The sequence below is a fragment of the Manduca sexta genome, chromosome 14, assembly GCF_014839805.1.
Source record: "Manduca sexta isolate Smith_Timp_Sample1 chromosome 14, JHU_Msex_v1.0, whole genome shotgun sequence".
Classification (NCBI taxonomy): Eukaryota; Metazoa; Arthropoda; class Insecta; order Lepidoptera; family Sphingidae; genus Manduca; species Manduca sexta.
In genome coordinates this window covers 3,274,881-3,293,287 of record NC_051128.1, presented here as the reverse complement: position 1 = coordinate 3,293,287, position 18,407 = coordinate 3,274,881, and the positions used below count along the sequence as shown (strand labels likewise).

Below are 18,407 nucleotides of genomic sequence, written 5' to 3'. Positions count from 1 at the left end.
CCTGCGCCTAAATACTCAAGTATTATAATTTTTTAAACACAATAAATTTACATAACCCTGTAATGCTCGGGGCGGGGCCGTGTCGGCACGACATCTTGTCGGCAAATAATCGGACCGGCTCGATAATTGCCGATTCGGTCGGTCCGTCCGTCCGCGGCGTGCGTTCAGAACCCCGGTGATTGCCTGAGATTACACTACAATTTGCTCGGAGTGAACAGCTCGGTTCTTCGACGAAGTCCTACTTGTCAGGCCACTTGCAAAGTTCATAATTTGAATATTGTTACGGTGTGTGGTATTTTAATTCGCTTGTGCTTTCTTGGCTAGATGCTTGTTTTTTTGTTCGAAAACTGGATTGACCGCATTGATGCTAGATTGGTTTCTAACTAATTATAGCGCATTGGTATAATGGAGGTATCAAGCGAAGTATTTAGGTTCCAGTTTAACAGATGGCGATAATTCCGTGACGAGTATAATAACCAATATGTCGGCGTTTATAAAATGCACGTAATTTACGTTCAGCCCAACGTGTCCCAACCTTTTTATTTAATTAAGAAAACCTTTTAATCCCCCCACAAACCAATAACATCAAACATATTTGACTTGATGTCAAGCGATTATCAAATAAACATAACTTGTGCTCATTATTATACGATATACCAATACGTCGGAGATTTTTGTAATAAACATTATTTGCTTAAGAGTTAAAACATTTCCGCGTTAAAAAGGTGCCCCGCCGCGTCCGGTTCGTAGGACCACACATCGGCTGGATCGGTTCCACTTTGTAGTGTACATTGCACGTTTCACTTGTTAGTTATGTGTAATTCATGAACTTACGGCGGATTAGTATTACTCTTTTAGTTTGTTAGTGGTTTCATCCCGCTGCTGAGTTTTATTTTACAGAAAATCCAACAAGTCTCCTCTCTCAAATGGCATTTCTACTACCTAAGATCGACAATGCATTTTTCTTAGGAAATTATCATCAGATGATCTTGTGCGATGGAATGAAAAAGGTTGAATTGATTAATACGCCGTATCAAGTCTTTTTATAGTTTGAACTCGCAAAGTCTATGTCCAATACACAAGTCATAATGAAAATCACTATCATCATTGAGTACTTATACGCTCCCAAAACTATAAAATACATTTCCAATCTCAAAATCCAATCCTCTCCCGCTACCGCTCTTAACTCAACCATCAAATGAGCTAAACTCAGTTAAATATTTGTTGTAAACGAACGAGAACTGTTTGCCTCTCCGGTGAGTGCGGTAGTACGCTTTGTTTGTCCTACCCGCGTACACGGTTAATGCTTAACACTGTTTGAATGGGCTTTTTTGTCCGTCTATTACGAAACGACAGTAGTCCTGAGTATAGATCACATATCGTGTAGCATGCTCTAGGGGAGGCTTATTTTCAGCAGTGGACAGTTATAGTGATGAAATATCGTGTAGCATAATGATTTGGAAAAGTTTCTTGTGAATAAAACAATGTCACTGTTTATCCATTAAAAGTGATATGGCAAAAAATAAAGCAGGATATGCTACAAGTTCTGATATATCCGACTGGCTTATTTTTAGTAACTATAAACATATAAGTATATACGGTATACTAGTTATTGTATCCAATCCAGTATCGCTGTAATTATCGCTTGCTTTAACGGCGAAGGAAAACATCGTGAGGAAACTTGCATACCTAAGAAGTTCTCTATAGAAATTTTGAGGGTGTGTGAAGTATACCAATCCGCACTAAGCCAGCGTGGTCGACTAAGGCGAAATCCTCTCAGTAGAAGAAGAGGCCCGTGCCCAGCAGTGGGACAATATAAAATACAAGGCTGATATTGTACAGCCTTGCCTGGAACGTTTTAAAAGCTCCGCCATTTTGCTTGCCGATGATAAATTGCACCGAGGACGTCATGCAGAGACAACAACCATAAGACTCTGTCGCACATAAAATCGTCATGCATCGACTTACGAGATATGATGGTAAAGCTCGAGTTAACTAAAGGATAGATGCACAAGCCAAGTGGGAATGAGAGACGGTCAGGTCGACATCGAGTGCTTAAACCTCAGATATCCGACTTGATAAAAGGTGGTAGAGAACTAAACGTTCAGGAATTCATTGATGAAAAGGAAGCGGAAGTGGTGTACCAGAATCGTATAAAGTGATAATCCAGGTTATAGTTTCTACCCCTACGTGATCAAGTTTGTTGTTATCTACGTATATATATATCTATCTAATCAGAACGGGCTGATTAGATAGGTACATATACTGTACTCAGTACTGTACTGTACTCAGCCTGTACTCAGTAGAGGGTGGATACGGATCCACCCTCTACTGAGTACAGGCTTCTTCTTTGTCACGCCACTCTTCTCTATCTTGTGGGAGTCTTAACAAGATTCCTTCTTTATCTACGCATATAACTATAAAAACAGAGAAGTCAGCCTCATACAAAATGTATGAAATTCGTTGCCGGATACGCGGCCTGTTCCGTGTGCGCGGTGCTTTACAGTAATCTTGATTGATACGACACCAATCAGATGAAGTAAGTGGACAAGTGTGCGACCATACAATGGCGAAAGCTGTCTGTTGCAATGGGATTTGATGTATTGATTGACATTCCAGTTAAAGAATTATATAATCTTAAGACTTATCATACATTATGCTTATACCTCTATGCATGCAAGGATAGAGGATAAAATAGGGCACCCACATAACATGTCAAAACAATTTTTGGTACTTCCTCGCCTAATTATAGTGAGGATCGAACAATAAAAATATTACTATTAAGGTTATCCTTTTTTATTAGAGGTCCTGGGTTCGAATCCCGGGTCGGGCAAAGTTATACTTGTGTTTTTCTGCTCAATATCAGCCCGATCTGGAATTTGTGTCTGATATGGCGATAGACTCGCCCTTTATCACATCATGGGACGGAACACACTTGGCGAAAAGTGGGTGCCCTAGTTGCGTATCTACATACCCTTTTCGATAAATGCGTGATTATGAATAAGATTATAAGTATCATAAGATTATTCTTTCTGATCATATTCAAATTAAGCAACACAAAAGTAACAGCAAATACCCCTACCACGTTAATTACTTGATTCAGACACGAAGCGATAATGATGCGACGATAACCGCGGCTGGGCACAACTATAGTGTACTGATATCAATGACATGTTTATGATAGTGAGAAATGTCGGCAACATTCTTGTTACAGTCGTTTACATTATTGGGAAAGAGGCTGAATGAATTTGATTGAGATATCTGTCTAAAGTAAATGTAACATAGTTTTGGATGTCGTTGATTCGGGAGATTGAAAAATAATGTCATAATAGAATTGATAAATACATTTTAGTTAATTGATTGAAAGGTATTGGAAATGACTTAGAAAGTTATAATAAGTGTGTATTTGTGAAAAGTAAAATGGAATACACGATTACAAAACATAAAAAGTTTCCATTTATCGATATAATGAAGTTGCTATAAACAATGATTTATCTATAATTTACAGTTATAATAAATAAGTTATAATAAGCAATATATTTACCGACCATATTATCTTTACATCAACAATACAAATTCTCAATTTGTCAAAAGTTTAATTAAAAGTGACTACGCCAATAGCCCCAAGACATTATAATAATCAAATTAGTCGATTGTCACGTTCTTAACAACTGTTTCTCAAAAATGAATATTACAATACTTGAACAATGACCTATCGTTTCAACTTACAATACAAATTCACCTTATTTCGTTGTGATACGGTGTAAAATTGTACATCATCAAAATGTATTTGGTAAGCGTAAACTTGTAATTTCTAATAGGCAATAAATAAATCTAAATTCCAAAGAATATTCTAATATGGCTCATTAATCGTATTCGACTGCATAAGAAACTATTGCCGTCCAATTTATTTCTTGTGTAAATGGAAAACTTAGTATCAGTATTCTATTAATTGATTGTTGATATGTGATTGAAGGCTGACTACTGAGAATTATTTACATGTTGTGTATTTATGTAATGCCTTGATAGCATTAACAGTAATTGTATTAACTATTGTGACTATTTTATAACAAATATATAAATCAGCTTACAAAAAAGTAAAATATAATTACATTTTGCACATATTTGCTAAATTGCGAATACTCTACAGGCTCCCTACTTTCCTATTCCACTAACTTATTGTAATGTTATAGAAAATTGAAAAGATATCAAACTTATATCCAATCGGGAGTCTAACTCACGACTTCACAATTACTATCATGCCTCGTCACTATACCAAAGAAGACGTACAGCAAGCAATAAAGTAGAAAGCCAAGAACATCGTAAGTAGAACAGTGCGAGATGTACGATGCGTTCAAGACGGCGTCGATAAAGATTAAAGACCAATCACGAAGGAGGAAGTCATGAGCGCACATACCGCCGGTTTTATAGCGTTCAACAGTTCCAGTAAACAAATTTTTGAAGTAAAGTATTTTGTCGGGGTTCGATTTGGTTTAAGCGAGCGGTGCTTAACAACTGAAATTGCTTGATATAAAACACTTTGGGATACTTAAGCTTGTCAAATTGGCTTGATTTTTGCCTGATGTCGCTGTCATAATGGTTTGACAGGCAAAACATTATGTAGATATCAGATTAACGACACAATCAAGAAATCTCATCAGTTCGAAACATTCCGCGAATAATTCTTGCATTAAAATTAATGAATATCAAGATAGAGCTATTAACTGCAGATTAATTTACTTCAAGCCTTCGCAGAGTTATTCCTACTTCAAGATAAGGGCAAGCCAGACGTTAATCTGTCAGTTAGAGCTGAATAAAGCCGCCATAATTCATATTTATCTCTAATAACTCCACCACCGTTAGTTCAGCTCATTAACAACTTTCTTCCGTCATTTCGTGGCCTGCGCACATTGTATGACTTTTTGCATTACTCTCGCCTCGTTAGCTGTCCGTTTTGATTTAGTTACAATAACTTATAATTTATAGCCACATACGTAACTGTTTAAACGCTTATGTTACATGGCGGTGAGACAAACGAAACTACCGCAAAGAAACATAACGTGGCTCCTACCGCTTGTTCACGAATTTGAGTATCCGCGCCGTACTTTTTGCTCTAATGTATGATATTGGCTGAGACACTGTCAAGTTAACATATTAACATCAGTTCAAATGATGTCTTAAGCCCCAATATGTGACTGATTTTGTCTGCTAAGTTTCATTTATTAAACAGCGCCGACTCAGCTTCTAACTTCTTCTTGTTCTAACAAGCTTTTATATTACGACTTAAGCTTTGATTATTAAATAGTACATGAATGCTTAATTGAGATCCTACTCAAGGGTGACATTGATTTATTAATACGGTCCTTAGTCATGTTAGTTCGAAATATTTTCTTAAAATCGAATGATAAATACCACAGCCATAAGTACATTCAAAAACATGTACGACTGCATTACATTTCATATTACAAACAATAAATATAATTCAATAAAATGTAAAATGATCACATTGATTTATCATTCGCATGCATAGTTACAACCAGCAGAAATTTCTATTAATTTATACGCGCGTCACTTACAAAACCCGAGCGCAAAAAATACGATGTCAACTCCGCGAATTGACACAGGCGGAATAACAAGCGCCGTTTTATTATATGCATACGATTTATATATATAAGAGTGGAATAAATCATTGAACAAATTGACACGGCCGCTCCGACTGCGCGTGAGTAATTAATGAGAGCAGATAGTTGGGGTTATCGTGAATTCCGCGCTTCGCTCGCAGCATCCGACCGCATTCCGTTCGCTTCTTTCACCGTGCCATCGACTCCGGAGAAATTCTATAAGAGCATTCCAATATAAAAATGATAACGGATCGCTGTATGAAATAAAAATCTATTTTGATGTTTACATTAGCTTTTTGTAGTTACCTTGGCTGGTTTTGAGAGTATATTTTAGCGAATATTATGCGCGACTTTGTTTAGATCTTTTGTTAAATAAACTTAAATTTTAGTGGGCGCATTGTTTGCAATTATATCTTATTTGAAAAAAAAAATCCTTTCTTGTTGCTTTTCACAATGCAACCAGAGGTTACTTTTTCACGATCTAATTAAATCGAAAGCGTATTGCTCTCAGATAACATCGGAATGCGGACGATTAAAAAATCACTCACCACTGGATCTAATGGTGAAAGAAAACATGAGAACTAGTATTGACTTCGAATATAATGTTACTTTATTGTTTCGATTCCAAGTACTATGTGTTTGTTATAAATCCATGCTAATATAAATGCAAAAGTATTTCTTTGTGTGTCTGTTACGCTATCACAACTAAACTATTTAAATAGGAATAGTAAACTTGGATTTCAAAATGGACTTAGGCAATTTTTTTTTAATATCCGTCACAAAACTCTACATCGTCGGAAAGCTAGTAAAATAACTGAGCGATCAATTAACAATTTTGATATAATGTAAAAAGGCAGAACGATTTTCTTTCCATAAAAAAGTTCTCTGTAGGCATTACTCCAAGACGCAACGAGCCATGTACTTTAAACACCTAAATATCTACATTAGTAACTGTCATACAAAAACACGACATTTATACAAGATTCTCACAGTCACCAAACCAACAACTGAGGTGTTAATATGTCACAAGTTTTAACTTAAACATGTCGCAATGCCACCTATGTCGCTAAACATTGACACGTTTATGTATGTGACACATGATTTGTTTACATAAACTTATGCCTTCGTTTGATCACGTGATATAAGTATACTCATTTAAAAAAAGCGTTATTGAGTTTAAAAAAAAAGTCGGGTTATAGGAACTATAAAAATTCTTATTTAATTTTAGCCAGATTTACAGACAAATGACATCACAAGATATAGTCCTATGCTAATTACAAATCTTCGCCAGTAAAGTAAAAATGTTTATTGTTTTACGTTTTCGTCATATGTTTAAATCACTTGCATCCTAGTATTTAGTACATTTACATAAGGTATATTTCAAGTAAAACTTATCGAAAACATGTGTTGTCGAAAATTCGTCATAAGCATAGCCCCTTAATCATACAATTGCGCTGTTGACGCGACAGAAGCTCATCCACGCGCCCAAACATGATTGAGTGTTGTGACACTAAACGAATTGAGACGGGCATTGTGGCCACGAGCGGCAGTACAATCGGAAAAGGGTATTATGGCCTGAGGTTCAATAAACGAGCGTATAAAACTAATAAAAGTTACGCCGCTGTGTGTTGGAGTTAAGGTGCGTTTTGCCGTGTCGATTTTAAGAATAACTCTAGACCGTATGTTTGTTAAGTTAAAAGAGCGTGAAGTTGATTTTAAGTTTGTCAACACATTTTAGATGTGCGAATGTTTTTTGAGTGTAATATGCATTTACTTACAATATTGTTTTTGACTATTTTGATATTCAAATTATAATAGCGCAAAAAAATATATATTTCTTCTTCTATATACTAAACGGGAGACACATGTAAAGGTTTTGTGTATATGACGCACTATGCCACAACATGTGACAGTTAAAACTTAAGTTACTAACCGCAAATGAATGTATCCCTCTTAGCCGAATTTCGGCCATGGCGGCCAACCCAACGGAGATCAGCCACGCAGGAAATATTATTGTACACAAATGTGTGCAAAACACAGGTGCACAGTGCAAATACATAAACTATATCCATACTCAACTTTAGAGGTATACCCATGAGCTTATAACGCTAATACATTCCAAACAACCCAACTAAAACACTTAATGTGGCGGTCCAATCAATGCATACACCGCCATCTTGTCAACATCGCCGGAACTGCAAGAGGATCGATACAGTGACACAACTGGAGTGATAATCACATAGCAATCACGATAGATGGCGACATCGATTCTGAATCACGGTTGCACAATTTGCGCGACGTGCAGCATATATACCACCTCCGAATAGGAACTGTCGGAGGGGCCGCGGCCGGTCAGGCGCAACATCTGCCTGACTGGGAATCTTCCCCTTCCATAGAGGAACGTAACCATCTGTTCCTCTACAGCGGTGTCTACCTTTACGCCGCTAAACTTAACACGCTCACAAGCAACAAAGGAGTTTAAATAAAAAAAACGCAGGTAGCTTCACGGTACCTTTAACGATTCGTACACCGATCTGTTCAACAGGTGACGCTCTAAGCTTGCAGTTTTAGAAGTTCGACGAACGCATTATTCAAATGTTATTCTTACGGCGTGAAAGCAGCGATAACCTCGTCGGCCGCAGACGTGTGCCGAATCACTGATCACGCTAGGGATGTTGCTTTTCGCGATATGCGAAATTGTATTGTTTCGGGTATTCGGATCGGTTCTCGGTAATTTCCTGCGGCTTGTGGTTCTGTTTTTACTGGTGCAATGATAGGATTTATTACATTTAGTTATGTAGAGTATTGGGTTACGTAAAAATAATAATAACCAATTTATTGTTGTATTTAGTGTACTTAAAAATTGTAATACAAGAAATAGGTTATATACAGAGTGTCAAAACTCGATATTTAATTTCGATCCCATTGTTTTCTAATCCCCAAATTCTAATCTATTGTAACAGTTCTAAACATCAAATCGTCCCAACCCTAGTCATGTGTCATCAGACATCTTTAGGCCTTCGCGTTAAGGGCTACGAACACGATGTATCACAGATCCGACAAACCCTCATTTGCATCGACGCGAAAGAAATGCGGACCTTAGCAGCTATTCCGGGTTAATGTTAATCAAATGTCTCCATCGAGTTACATCACTGCGTAGACAATCGTTTGTCATGTGCATTTTAATTCGACCAATCGGATAGCGTGTACCTTTTATTTATTCACATCAAAATGGGTGAAGCGATACTGGCCGCAAACAACTTTTGAAACTCGAATGCTTTATTGTTTCAAGCGAATTGATAGAAGCGCTCGCATGTCGATTTTAATAAGGTCCATTGTTTATTGAATATGAATGTCACTCTATCAAGGCATTACGTTGAGTATATCAAAGTTAGTTTTTTTTTTTTTTATAATAGAACTTGATTTACTCTTGTTTTCAATGCCAGAGCAAAGAGAATCAATGTGTGTAGACAATGTTTTTACAGTGGTACAACCGAACCCGGATCTCCTATTTTTAGATTACTAAACTAGAATCGTCAAGCATCAACTACATGCAGTCACTTCCATGTTTACAGTATCTAGTGTCGACGGAGTCAGACCATTGTCTGGCGCCGAGTCATCTAATCGCAGAACCGTCTCTCATTCAGCGGCCATCATTTCACAATGTGCAGTGCAGTGGGCATGCTTATTACTGGTTTGAGAGCGCTGTCGGATAAATTAATTCCCCTGCAACATACCACACATGTTTATGTCTTCATTCAAATGTTTTTTGCTCACATACAGTTGTAAATTCTGCTGTGATGTATGATTGTTTAATGGTCTCAATATAATGTACGTTGGTTATTTATAAATTGTCGTATCATTCACATCGGATTCTGATTAAAATTACATTTATTCAAGAACGTTTGTGTTTACCATTGCCTCGGTAAGAAGCCGCTTCGTAGATAAGTAAATCCCCTTGTCCCGTGATCTGGAACGGGAGATTGCGACTATTTGTCAGGCACAGCCGACGTAAACACTGCACACGACGTATTACGATCAGGGCGAGCGTTCGCAGAAACGTTAGTCGACCCACAGAACTCATCTCGCATACCGATGGAAATGGCCCGCGGCTCAGCCAGATTACTGGCGCCGCGGCAGATAATTACGCACCTAGGACATCCATTACGGAAGATAATTCAGCGCGCAATTAGAGGATGAATCGACATCCGATGCGAGCCGCCGATGCGGACCGATAAAACCAACCTCGGTCGGTATAAATTAGCGCTGTTGGTTATTAAAGTGCGCTCCGGGCGGCTGTTTAACATTCCACACCGATGCAAAGATAGTTAGCGAGCTCTCGGCGCTCCAGTGCGCAACTACTACATGTCGACCAGTGTTTGGACACTTCGGCAGCGGGCAGCAACAAATCAAACGGTCCCAAATTGACAGCTAATAAATAGCGACGTCAGGAATGCGACAACAAGGCCGCCACGCAGCCTTGCTTTTTCCGCGTCATCCAATCAGCATAAAGCCTGTTATGGCGGCACCAATCTGAATAGCAGAGAAACCGGCCGCGGCGCGGGCCACAATCGCTATTAACGTAATAAAGTACTAGATAAAACGCAGCAGACAGCGTGTGAACGCAAAGAGAAAGCCGTTGTCGCAACATTAGTTAGGCGCTTATTAACATCTGATAGCTGCCCCAATGTTTTCGAGGTTTCCATATGTTTGATTGCGTCCCTGCTGAGATCCGTGTCTATAAACCATTAATGACCGCTAATTATGGTGTTCTAATGAAGGAATGCCATATAAAATTGTGAACGACTTCTCCATTGATTTGATATGTGAAAGTCATCGGCGCATTATAGTACACACCGGTAATAAAATTGAAAGACTACTCGGAGCGAGCCTTCGCAGATAATCGGACGTAAATAGCGGACTATTTCTGTGCGAAGTGAGTTTTGCACTATCTGCACGCTTGATCTAAATTGAATCTACGTACTGAAATGAGCTAAATGTGCTGAAGAAATGAGCTTGGAACCCGATACGGGGAATAGGCGGCCGATGTGTAATTAAATTGAAGACATGGTACTAATGACTTCCATTTTGATCATCGCCGATGAACGGGACCGGCACAGCGGCCATCATTCAACACGAGAAATGGTTTTATTTGTCTTACTAATTACTATAGTCACTAAAGAAGCTTCGACTATAAACATAATTATTTTACTCAGAAGTTGAAGACTGAACAATTTGGTTTTACAACTCACGTGGTGTTTATGTAGGTGGCAAATTACTATGTTTACTTCGTTTTTTACTAACAATTTCTAAATAACTCCTGGTAGGTTTGGTTTCTTTTAAGTTATTTTGAAGAACAAATTGGTGATACAAGACGTTTGATGATCTTTTTTTGCAGTAATGTAGATCCGGATATCGGAAAGCAATCTGTTATTTTGGCTATTCGTTCCCTAATGATTGTTATCCAAAACCGGATCATAACGTGACTTGAAATTCCGGCATTCTGTAATTGTCTATCCATCCTATAGTGAATCATTTTCAAATTGGCAATTCGCATAAATTTATACGAAAGTCACATTCCGTATCCTTTTAAGATACTGAAGCACAATTAAACGAAGCATCGATGAAAAATACATCGTTAAAGCTCCGTTGAGTACTGGGACACTAAAATTCGTGGAAGCCCCGTCGTTTTAATTATAAAACTGTGTTTTTCTTTATCTTATAAAACGATCGGTCCGCTCTTCGTTCGAGAACAGTTCAATCGACCTAAACCGGCTCCTGGGTCCCTATACAGCGTATGTTAAATATTTACTCTTTTAAAATATTACCTTTACATTCGATAAAAATTTCATACCGCCTTTTTTGTTGAGTATTTAATTCGCAAACATTTACGTTTTTTCTTTCGTAGAACGTGTTTTTGATTGGGAAACTCGACAATTATCTTCGAGAATTTTTATGGTCATATTTGCTTTTGATGGAATTTTATGATGATATTTTCAAAGTCATCGCTCACCGGAATTGTCTTTTATTTTTTGCGGATCTTACTATAGATGTTTTTAAAATATTGCTTATTTTTGTTAAATCTTTTATAATCATTTACAATTAAATCTACATAAAAACAAATAGCGTATGTTTTTTGTAAGAATAAGACTAATAAAGGCGCATGGGTTCGGACGTCCGGCAAAGCGGTCGAGCCAAATGAATCACTTACATTCTAAAGCGCATGCCAAACAAATGTGAAGGGTGCGGGCATCTATCTTCCCTCGAAGGAGCCTCCGCAAGTACCTAAAAGCAAATTAATTTTAAATGAAATTCTTATAAATCTAAGTTTGGTGAAGATAAGAAGCACTCACCTTTATCTCATAGTGTTTCAGATAGTTATGCGTCCCGGGTTCCACTAGCCGCATCCGACTATCCTCTTCTATCCGCCGCATCCCTTTCGCTCACATCTCCGGAGGGCCATTTATCAATCCCAAATAACATGCCGGGACCTTTTCTCTTTTGTTTATTTATTTTTTATTTACCTTTATCCTTCGACGTCCCGTTTGTATCTTCGTTTTTGTGTTGAAATTGATTGTAAAGTCCGTCTAATGGCAGCCGTCTATATCGTGAGATGCGTTGATAACTCTAATTATTGTACGGCTAATGAGCTCGTGTGTGATCGTATATTTTGAGGTCCGTGTTGTTCAAATGTTCAAGAATAGATTAAAACAATTATACTATAAAATAAGCCATAAAGCGAAACAATAAGACAAACAACATAAAATTAACGACCGAATAGAATCTCGATTTCATAACAAACGCACAAGCTTTCGTAATTAATGAAAGTAATTTTGCGTGCAGAATCTATTTAAGTTCACCATTAAGAGTTTTCAATTTCCCTCGCTCGGAGGTTCATTTATTTGCCGTGTGGTGTGGTGCTGTTTTTATACTCGCCAGTTGGCTTTTTATTATTCTTTAATTATTTATTTATTGCTGGCTCAGCCGCGACTTCGTTTGCCGGTTTGGAACAAACACAAAAGGAATTTGAAATCTTTTTGTGAATTCGGCGCTGGCGGAATGATTGACTTTTTACTAAGACTTTACAATTAACCGTAGCTTAACTCATTCATTTACCTGATTTACTCGCATAATGGGCTTTTAAAATTTGATTATTCCCATCATGTCCGCTCGTCCGAGACTTAATCGTGCATCTTTATTGATGTCCCGCCGATGCGCACCGTCAGCGGACAACTCACTAATCATTACAATATTAACTCAAAAAACAAACAAAAAAGTCCCTAAAGACGCCAGACCTCAAGGGGGGTCTTCCTTAAGTTTTCCACCAACAGACTAGGGAGCAAATAAAGCGGCGTCCCTCTGAAATTAATTTCTTTTTGTTTCATCGTCTGGAGCCGAAGCATTTACATTGAATACGGTCGGAGGCTGGCCGTTTGTGAAGATATTTATGTTGGGGCCCGTAGAGTATGACGGGTGCATTATTCATACACAGTGCCCGCTCCGGACTGCGGACCAGCTGTATGTTATTTTTACCGGTTCATCGGCTTGTCGTCGATGAGCTTCATGGAAGCCGGAGCCTTTTTTCTCTAAATGTATTGGAAATGTATGTCGATGAACACGAACTACAATTTGATGTAACGACTGGTCGCTACAGTTGTTAATTCACTCGATTTAATTTGTGTTTATTTAACTCCTGTGAAATGACTTCAGTGGGCGTTGATGGCAGTAGTGTCAACATCTGTGGATACCTCCGGCGCATAATATAGACTCGGCACGTCGAATGCTATCAAATTTTACGACACACCGCCAGGCGCCACGTAGTCGACACTAACGATTGGACACATTGCCAATGCATTTCCTTTTACATTCGCAATTGCTGTTTCCTGTGTTAACTTTAACTTATTCACGGTTTGTTATGTGGAATTTTTGATTTGTTTATTCTCGTTTCACATCGTCTTGATGTGATACAGATCTGTGTCCAATTTTTATGTAACGTGTCGTGCGTTGATCTCGTGTTCTAAAGCTGGTATCGTTAGCATCTTATTAGCATGTCTACCTTTCATATCGGTTTGTTCACACACGGAACTGTTGCAATAGATGTAGTTTATAGATATTCTATTGTATGGTGGCATTAGTGGCGCGTTGTGTGGCATTGTTAAGACATAAATTTACCTTACGATATAAATAAAGCTTAAGAACTGGAACAAGCGGTATGCACAGGAGATTATCTCGAACATTTGACAATTCTATGTATTTGTTTCTACGTTCGAGACAAGTTTCTATTTTATTGACATTTGAATATCAGTACTTGAATGGATTTGTACGTGAGGGAGATAATTTTATTGCCTATTGCGAAGTTTAGTTGCTCGCAAAATCAACGTACAATTTAAAGCCGCAATGTTTCTTTCTACTTCCCTTACAATAACAGGTGACTGGTGGTTTTAATTGTACAACACACTTTTTTCCAACAGTATATCTACCCGTCTTCAAATATTGCGGGTAGTTTAGGAAGAAAACCGAAAGGTGGCATAATAAGGTCGACTTCTGAATAATATGTTAATAACTGTCATTTTGTGTTGCAGATGGCAAAGAAAGCGACACAGACGGGGTCCGGTGCTACTGCAACACGGCCGAGTGTGTCAGCACCGGGTATCTTTGCCGGTCTCCGCGCGGCGGCGGCTGCTACAGCGCGCTGCCTCGCCGCACGCACCACGCCATGCACGGCTGTCTGCATCATTTAGCTGACATGTGAGTATTTACTATAGGCTAATTAGTTTCAGTCTCCACATTCCGACATTATCTTACTATAATGAGGGAGCTTGTCAATGTTTTTGACTGCTATGAAAGGATGTAACTTCGCCTCTACACATGTATGTCTGAACGGATGTGCTATTAGTTATATCTTTATTTACAATTATTATAAGTTTCTCTGATGAATGTTCTAGCCACGTGACGGTGACGGATAACAATATTTTTAAACAATATAAAGGTCAAGTTAATGTTAAGCAAAACAGTGGGATTATTTTGACTGGTCAGATAAATCAAGTGCACACGTTCAGAAAAACATCGCGGTTTGATAAATAAAGTGTTACCATACACTTTTGATAACATTCATTTGGAACTTTTAAAATGTTTACAACTCCAAACAATTTCCAAGGGTTGACGCTTAAGATGTTATCACATATAATTACAAGTTTAATTGGCAAGTCAGGCCACATTTGAATGTCAAACATCCGTAAAAAGAATGAATGAATTATGCAGCAAATTGGGCCTTCACGCGACACTCAGCGCAACGAAAATTTACGACAGCATTAAATTTTAACTTAAACGGTTCTTGTCGACGCTATTTATTCAAATTTCACAGCGGATGTATACATAATCCTTTGTACATCTGCATTTCGCTGGACAATATTTACAACATCGTATATATGATTTAGTAAGGACGTTAGAAAAACCAATTTCCCGTCATTCTTTTTGACTTTCATGGAATTAATTATTTCTTTGTTGGACGCGGTGCATGCGAGTTGCACTGTCATCTATCAAATCTGCTTATCATGCAGCAACCGGCTAATGTATACACGCTGTGTTTCGACTATCTTCAATCAATTTGTCTTCGATGATTTCGAAATTACACTACGGCTCTTTCATCATCTGTGACGGTATAAAGACTTGATTGAATACTACCAGCTCTTTATTCTTTAATGCGTTTCACTTGTTCACATTTGACTCCAGTTAGTCTGGTTGGTTGGTCAACAATGTATGTCGACCAGGATCATTGTTTGCGTTGTAAATACCTAAACGCTATTATGTCATAAAACTAACGAGACTTGTTTATAAATCAATGCTCATTAGATAGATATTAAAATCTCAAGTCAATCGTTGTGTAAGCACGATTTTCGTTTCTTGTAGTGTGTTCAACTCTTTAATATTAATTATTACGGCGAAGGCACGCAGCGACTGTGTTTTTATGCTTTGAAATTACCCGCCCGTTTGATTATCTCGTTCGAATCGGCCCGGGCTGAGTGGAACAGGTTCTGCTCAGGCGCATGCCCGCTTTTATTTGCTTTAAATAATTTTTGCTCGTTTTTTGGCAATCTCCCATTATCTTCGCTAACGATCGTCCGGTTTCGCTGTGATTTATCATCAAGACGTAGTTCTATGTTATCGGTAATTAATTTCGTTCGAGTTATTTATTGTGTATTGTCTGTGATGTCCTCGTTTGTTAAGATAAGGGTGACTGTATGTAGCCTGGGGTTGAGTGGCAGGTCAAGCTACTAGATAGCAGCTGGACGGGCGCCGACCCGACTCATATTGATATCCTTCATTACAATATAACTGCTAATAGTGAAGCAATAAGGTTTTAAATCAGTTCCGCATGGTAACTTGTATCTGTTTCCAACTAGTGGTTTTTGTAGCTTTTAATCTATTTGAAATTTCTTACCAGCGGTACATAATGATCATTCTGGTGGCGAATTGGCTTGTCTGATTGATCTGATTTCTATACGTATCGCCATGTTATGCGCGGTGCCGTGTCCTCGATGTGTTGACTCATTGTCATTATTTGTATGCATATGCTTCATTATCTGCTAAGTGTATTCACTAGATTATTGTTATCCATTAGGGAATGTACAATTCCTTTGTTCTTGTTTTGAATCGTTCTTTATTTTATCTCCATTGAATGATGGTTTTGTTTTTTTTTGAACGCAGTTAGCTTGCGGTCGAGGATCTTTTATTCTTATACTGGAAGACAGTTGAAGCAAAGCAAAGAATATAAATTAACGCAACATCGTTTTGTGTAACCTTAATTGAAAATATTTGTTTTTCTTTTAATTTGACGTTAGGTTAAGCGTTTTGTGATTTATATTCTTTACGGTTCGACAGCTAAAAACTGTATCGAGTCGGCATTATTAATTTTGCATTAATATTTTTAATCGCTGACTACATTAACCTTTGAGCTACACCTGCCAATTTATTTTAAGTTTTTGTCGGATTTAAATAGCTTGTTATAAAATTACTTGAGGGGTGCCTTATGAATAGGCCAGTAAATATTAACTAATGAATAGGTACGTAAGCATTTTACAAAAACGCAAGCACAATGTACCTACTTTCACTGCCTCTTAAGTGAACTTATTTTTTACTTTAACTTTTCGATGGTAAGTCGTGACTTCAAAAACCGCCTACGCGCACAAGAGAGTCTCTGAAACAAGAGAGTTTAATTCCTAAACGGGATCGGCTTTTGTAAGGAAATAAAAAATAATCGGACTACTCGCCTTATACGGTATTATTGATGCTAATAGTGATTTATTGGTTTGAAATACGTCGTGGTATATTACTTACCGCTAAATGTTTCAGTACTTTAAAGGTAAATTATTGAGAAGTCGATGCAGTACATTTTAAACCTAAATATTATATGACCTAATGTTGTCTTTTTGAAAATGAAAGGAGCAAAATGTTGATCGATTATGTTTCTTGTTAAGAAGGTAAACTCACAATGATTACCATGTTGTCATCTAAAGTGGCATTTCTTGATACATTGGTCTAGTTATTTATACATGTTATTGTTTCTACAAATTTCTTCTAGAGACCAATAGTACTACCGATCCCACCGTGAGATCAGAATTTTTATTCTGATTATATTTTCTTTATTCTCCTTATCTTTTTTCTGGTTTCATCTCATTAACTGCCGGTGTTCGTTGTATCTGGTTCGTGTTTTCGAGCAAGTGCGTTCGCTATCTCGCCTTTAATGAGTTGTTAAATACTTTGTTTATTGGTAAACGATATGTGCATACATACTATATGTATTATTGTCGTACATGCGACTTTATATAATAAATAATGATTGGATTACTACTTATACAGGGTCATTTTAACTAATAAATGAAATCACATACTCGTCTTTACCTTTCATGCCATTGTGTTAAAAATTAACCATGTGTAACGAATACTTTCCTAAAACTTCTCGGTTTTAGTTTTCTTATTTATTGATAATTTTTCTGTTTAGAGGAAAATGGCGTATGCACATTTGAATTTCTGGCTGAAAGTGTGATGTTCCCTGTTTTACAATGAGATTTATTAATTGTTAACAAACATTTTTCATCAACTGTTCAAGGCATTGCCGAAGAAGCACGATAAGTAATATTATATTAAGGTGGTAGCTCAAGGTCCATTTTCATACATTTTGTTTCGGCTTTAATCTGGGTAACTAAACAAGTATTGGCAAGTAAAGAATTTAAATTCACGTCTAGTTAGTGATTAGTTCTCGCAGTTGAAAGAAAAATGTAAAAATAATTAATAATCATGGATATTTTTGCCTTTAAAATTTCGTCATATTAAATTTTAAAGGCCGAAATATCCATGATTATTAATTATTTTTACATTTTTCTTTCAACTGCGAGAACTAATCACTAACTAGACGTGAATTTAAATTCTTTACTTGCCAATACTTGTTTAGTTACCCAGATTAAAGCCGAAACAAAATGTATGAAAATGGACCTTGAGCTACCACCTTAATCCATGAAGCATCGGAATGTTTGCCGGCAAACTGACAGCTACATGACATTTACGTGTGTCACGGGAATATAACCTTATATACTACATAATAAGGTTATTTTTCCGTGACACGTGTAATGTCATGTTGCAAACATTCCGATGCTTTAAGTGTAAATATCCCTTATAGACCCATCATATGTTTAAGATATCATGTGGTGTTTTGAGGGGGGATTACATTAAACAAATCACCCAAAAAAGTTTTAACTACATAGTTTCATAGTTAATATTAAATGAAGG

At 37.4% G+C, this 18,407-nt stretch overlaps 1 protein-coding gene across 1 annotated transcript in view; it reads left to right on the top strand.

The window, feature by feature from the left end:
• Positions 1 to 18,407, top strand: part of LOC115456236 (BMP and activin membrane-bound inhibitor homolog) — a 75,955-nt gene that overhangs the window by 41,046 nt on the left and 16,502 nt on the right. Inside the window, exon 2 of the mRNA XM_030185212.2 lies at positions 14,204 to 14,369. Coding sequence (XP_030041072.1) covers positions 14,204 to 14,369 — 166 coding nt within the window. The remainder of the gene's footprint in view (positions 1 to 14,203; positions 14,370 to 18,407) is intronic.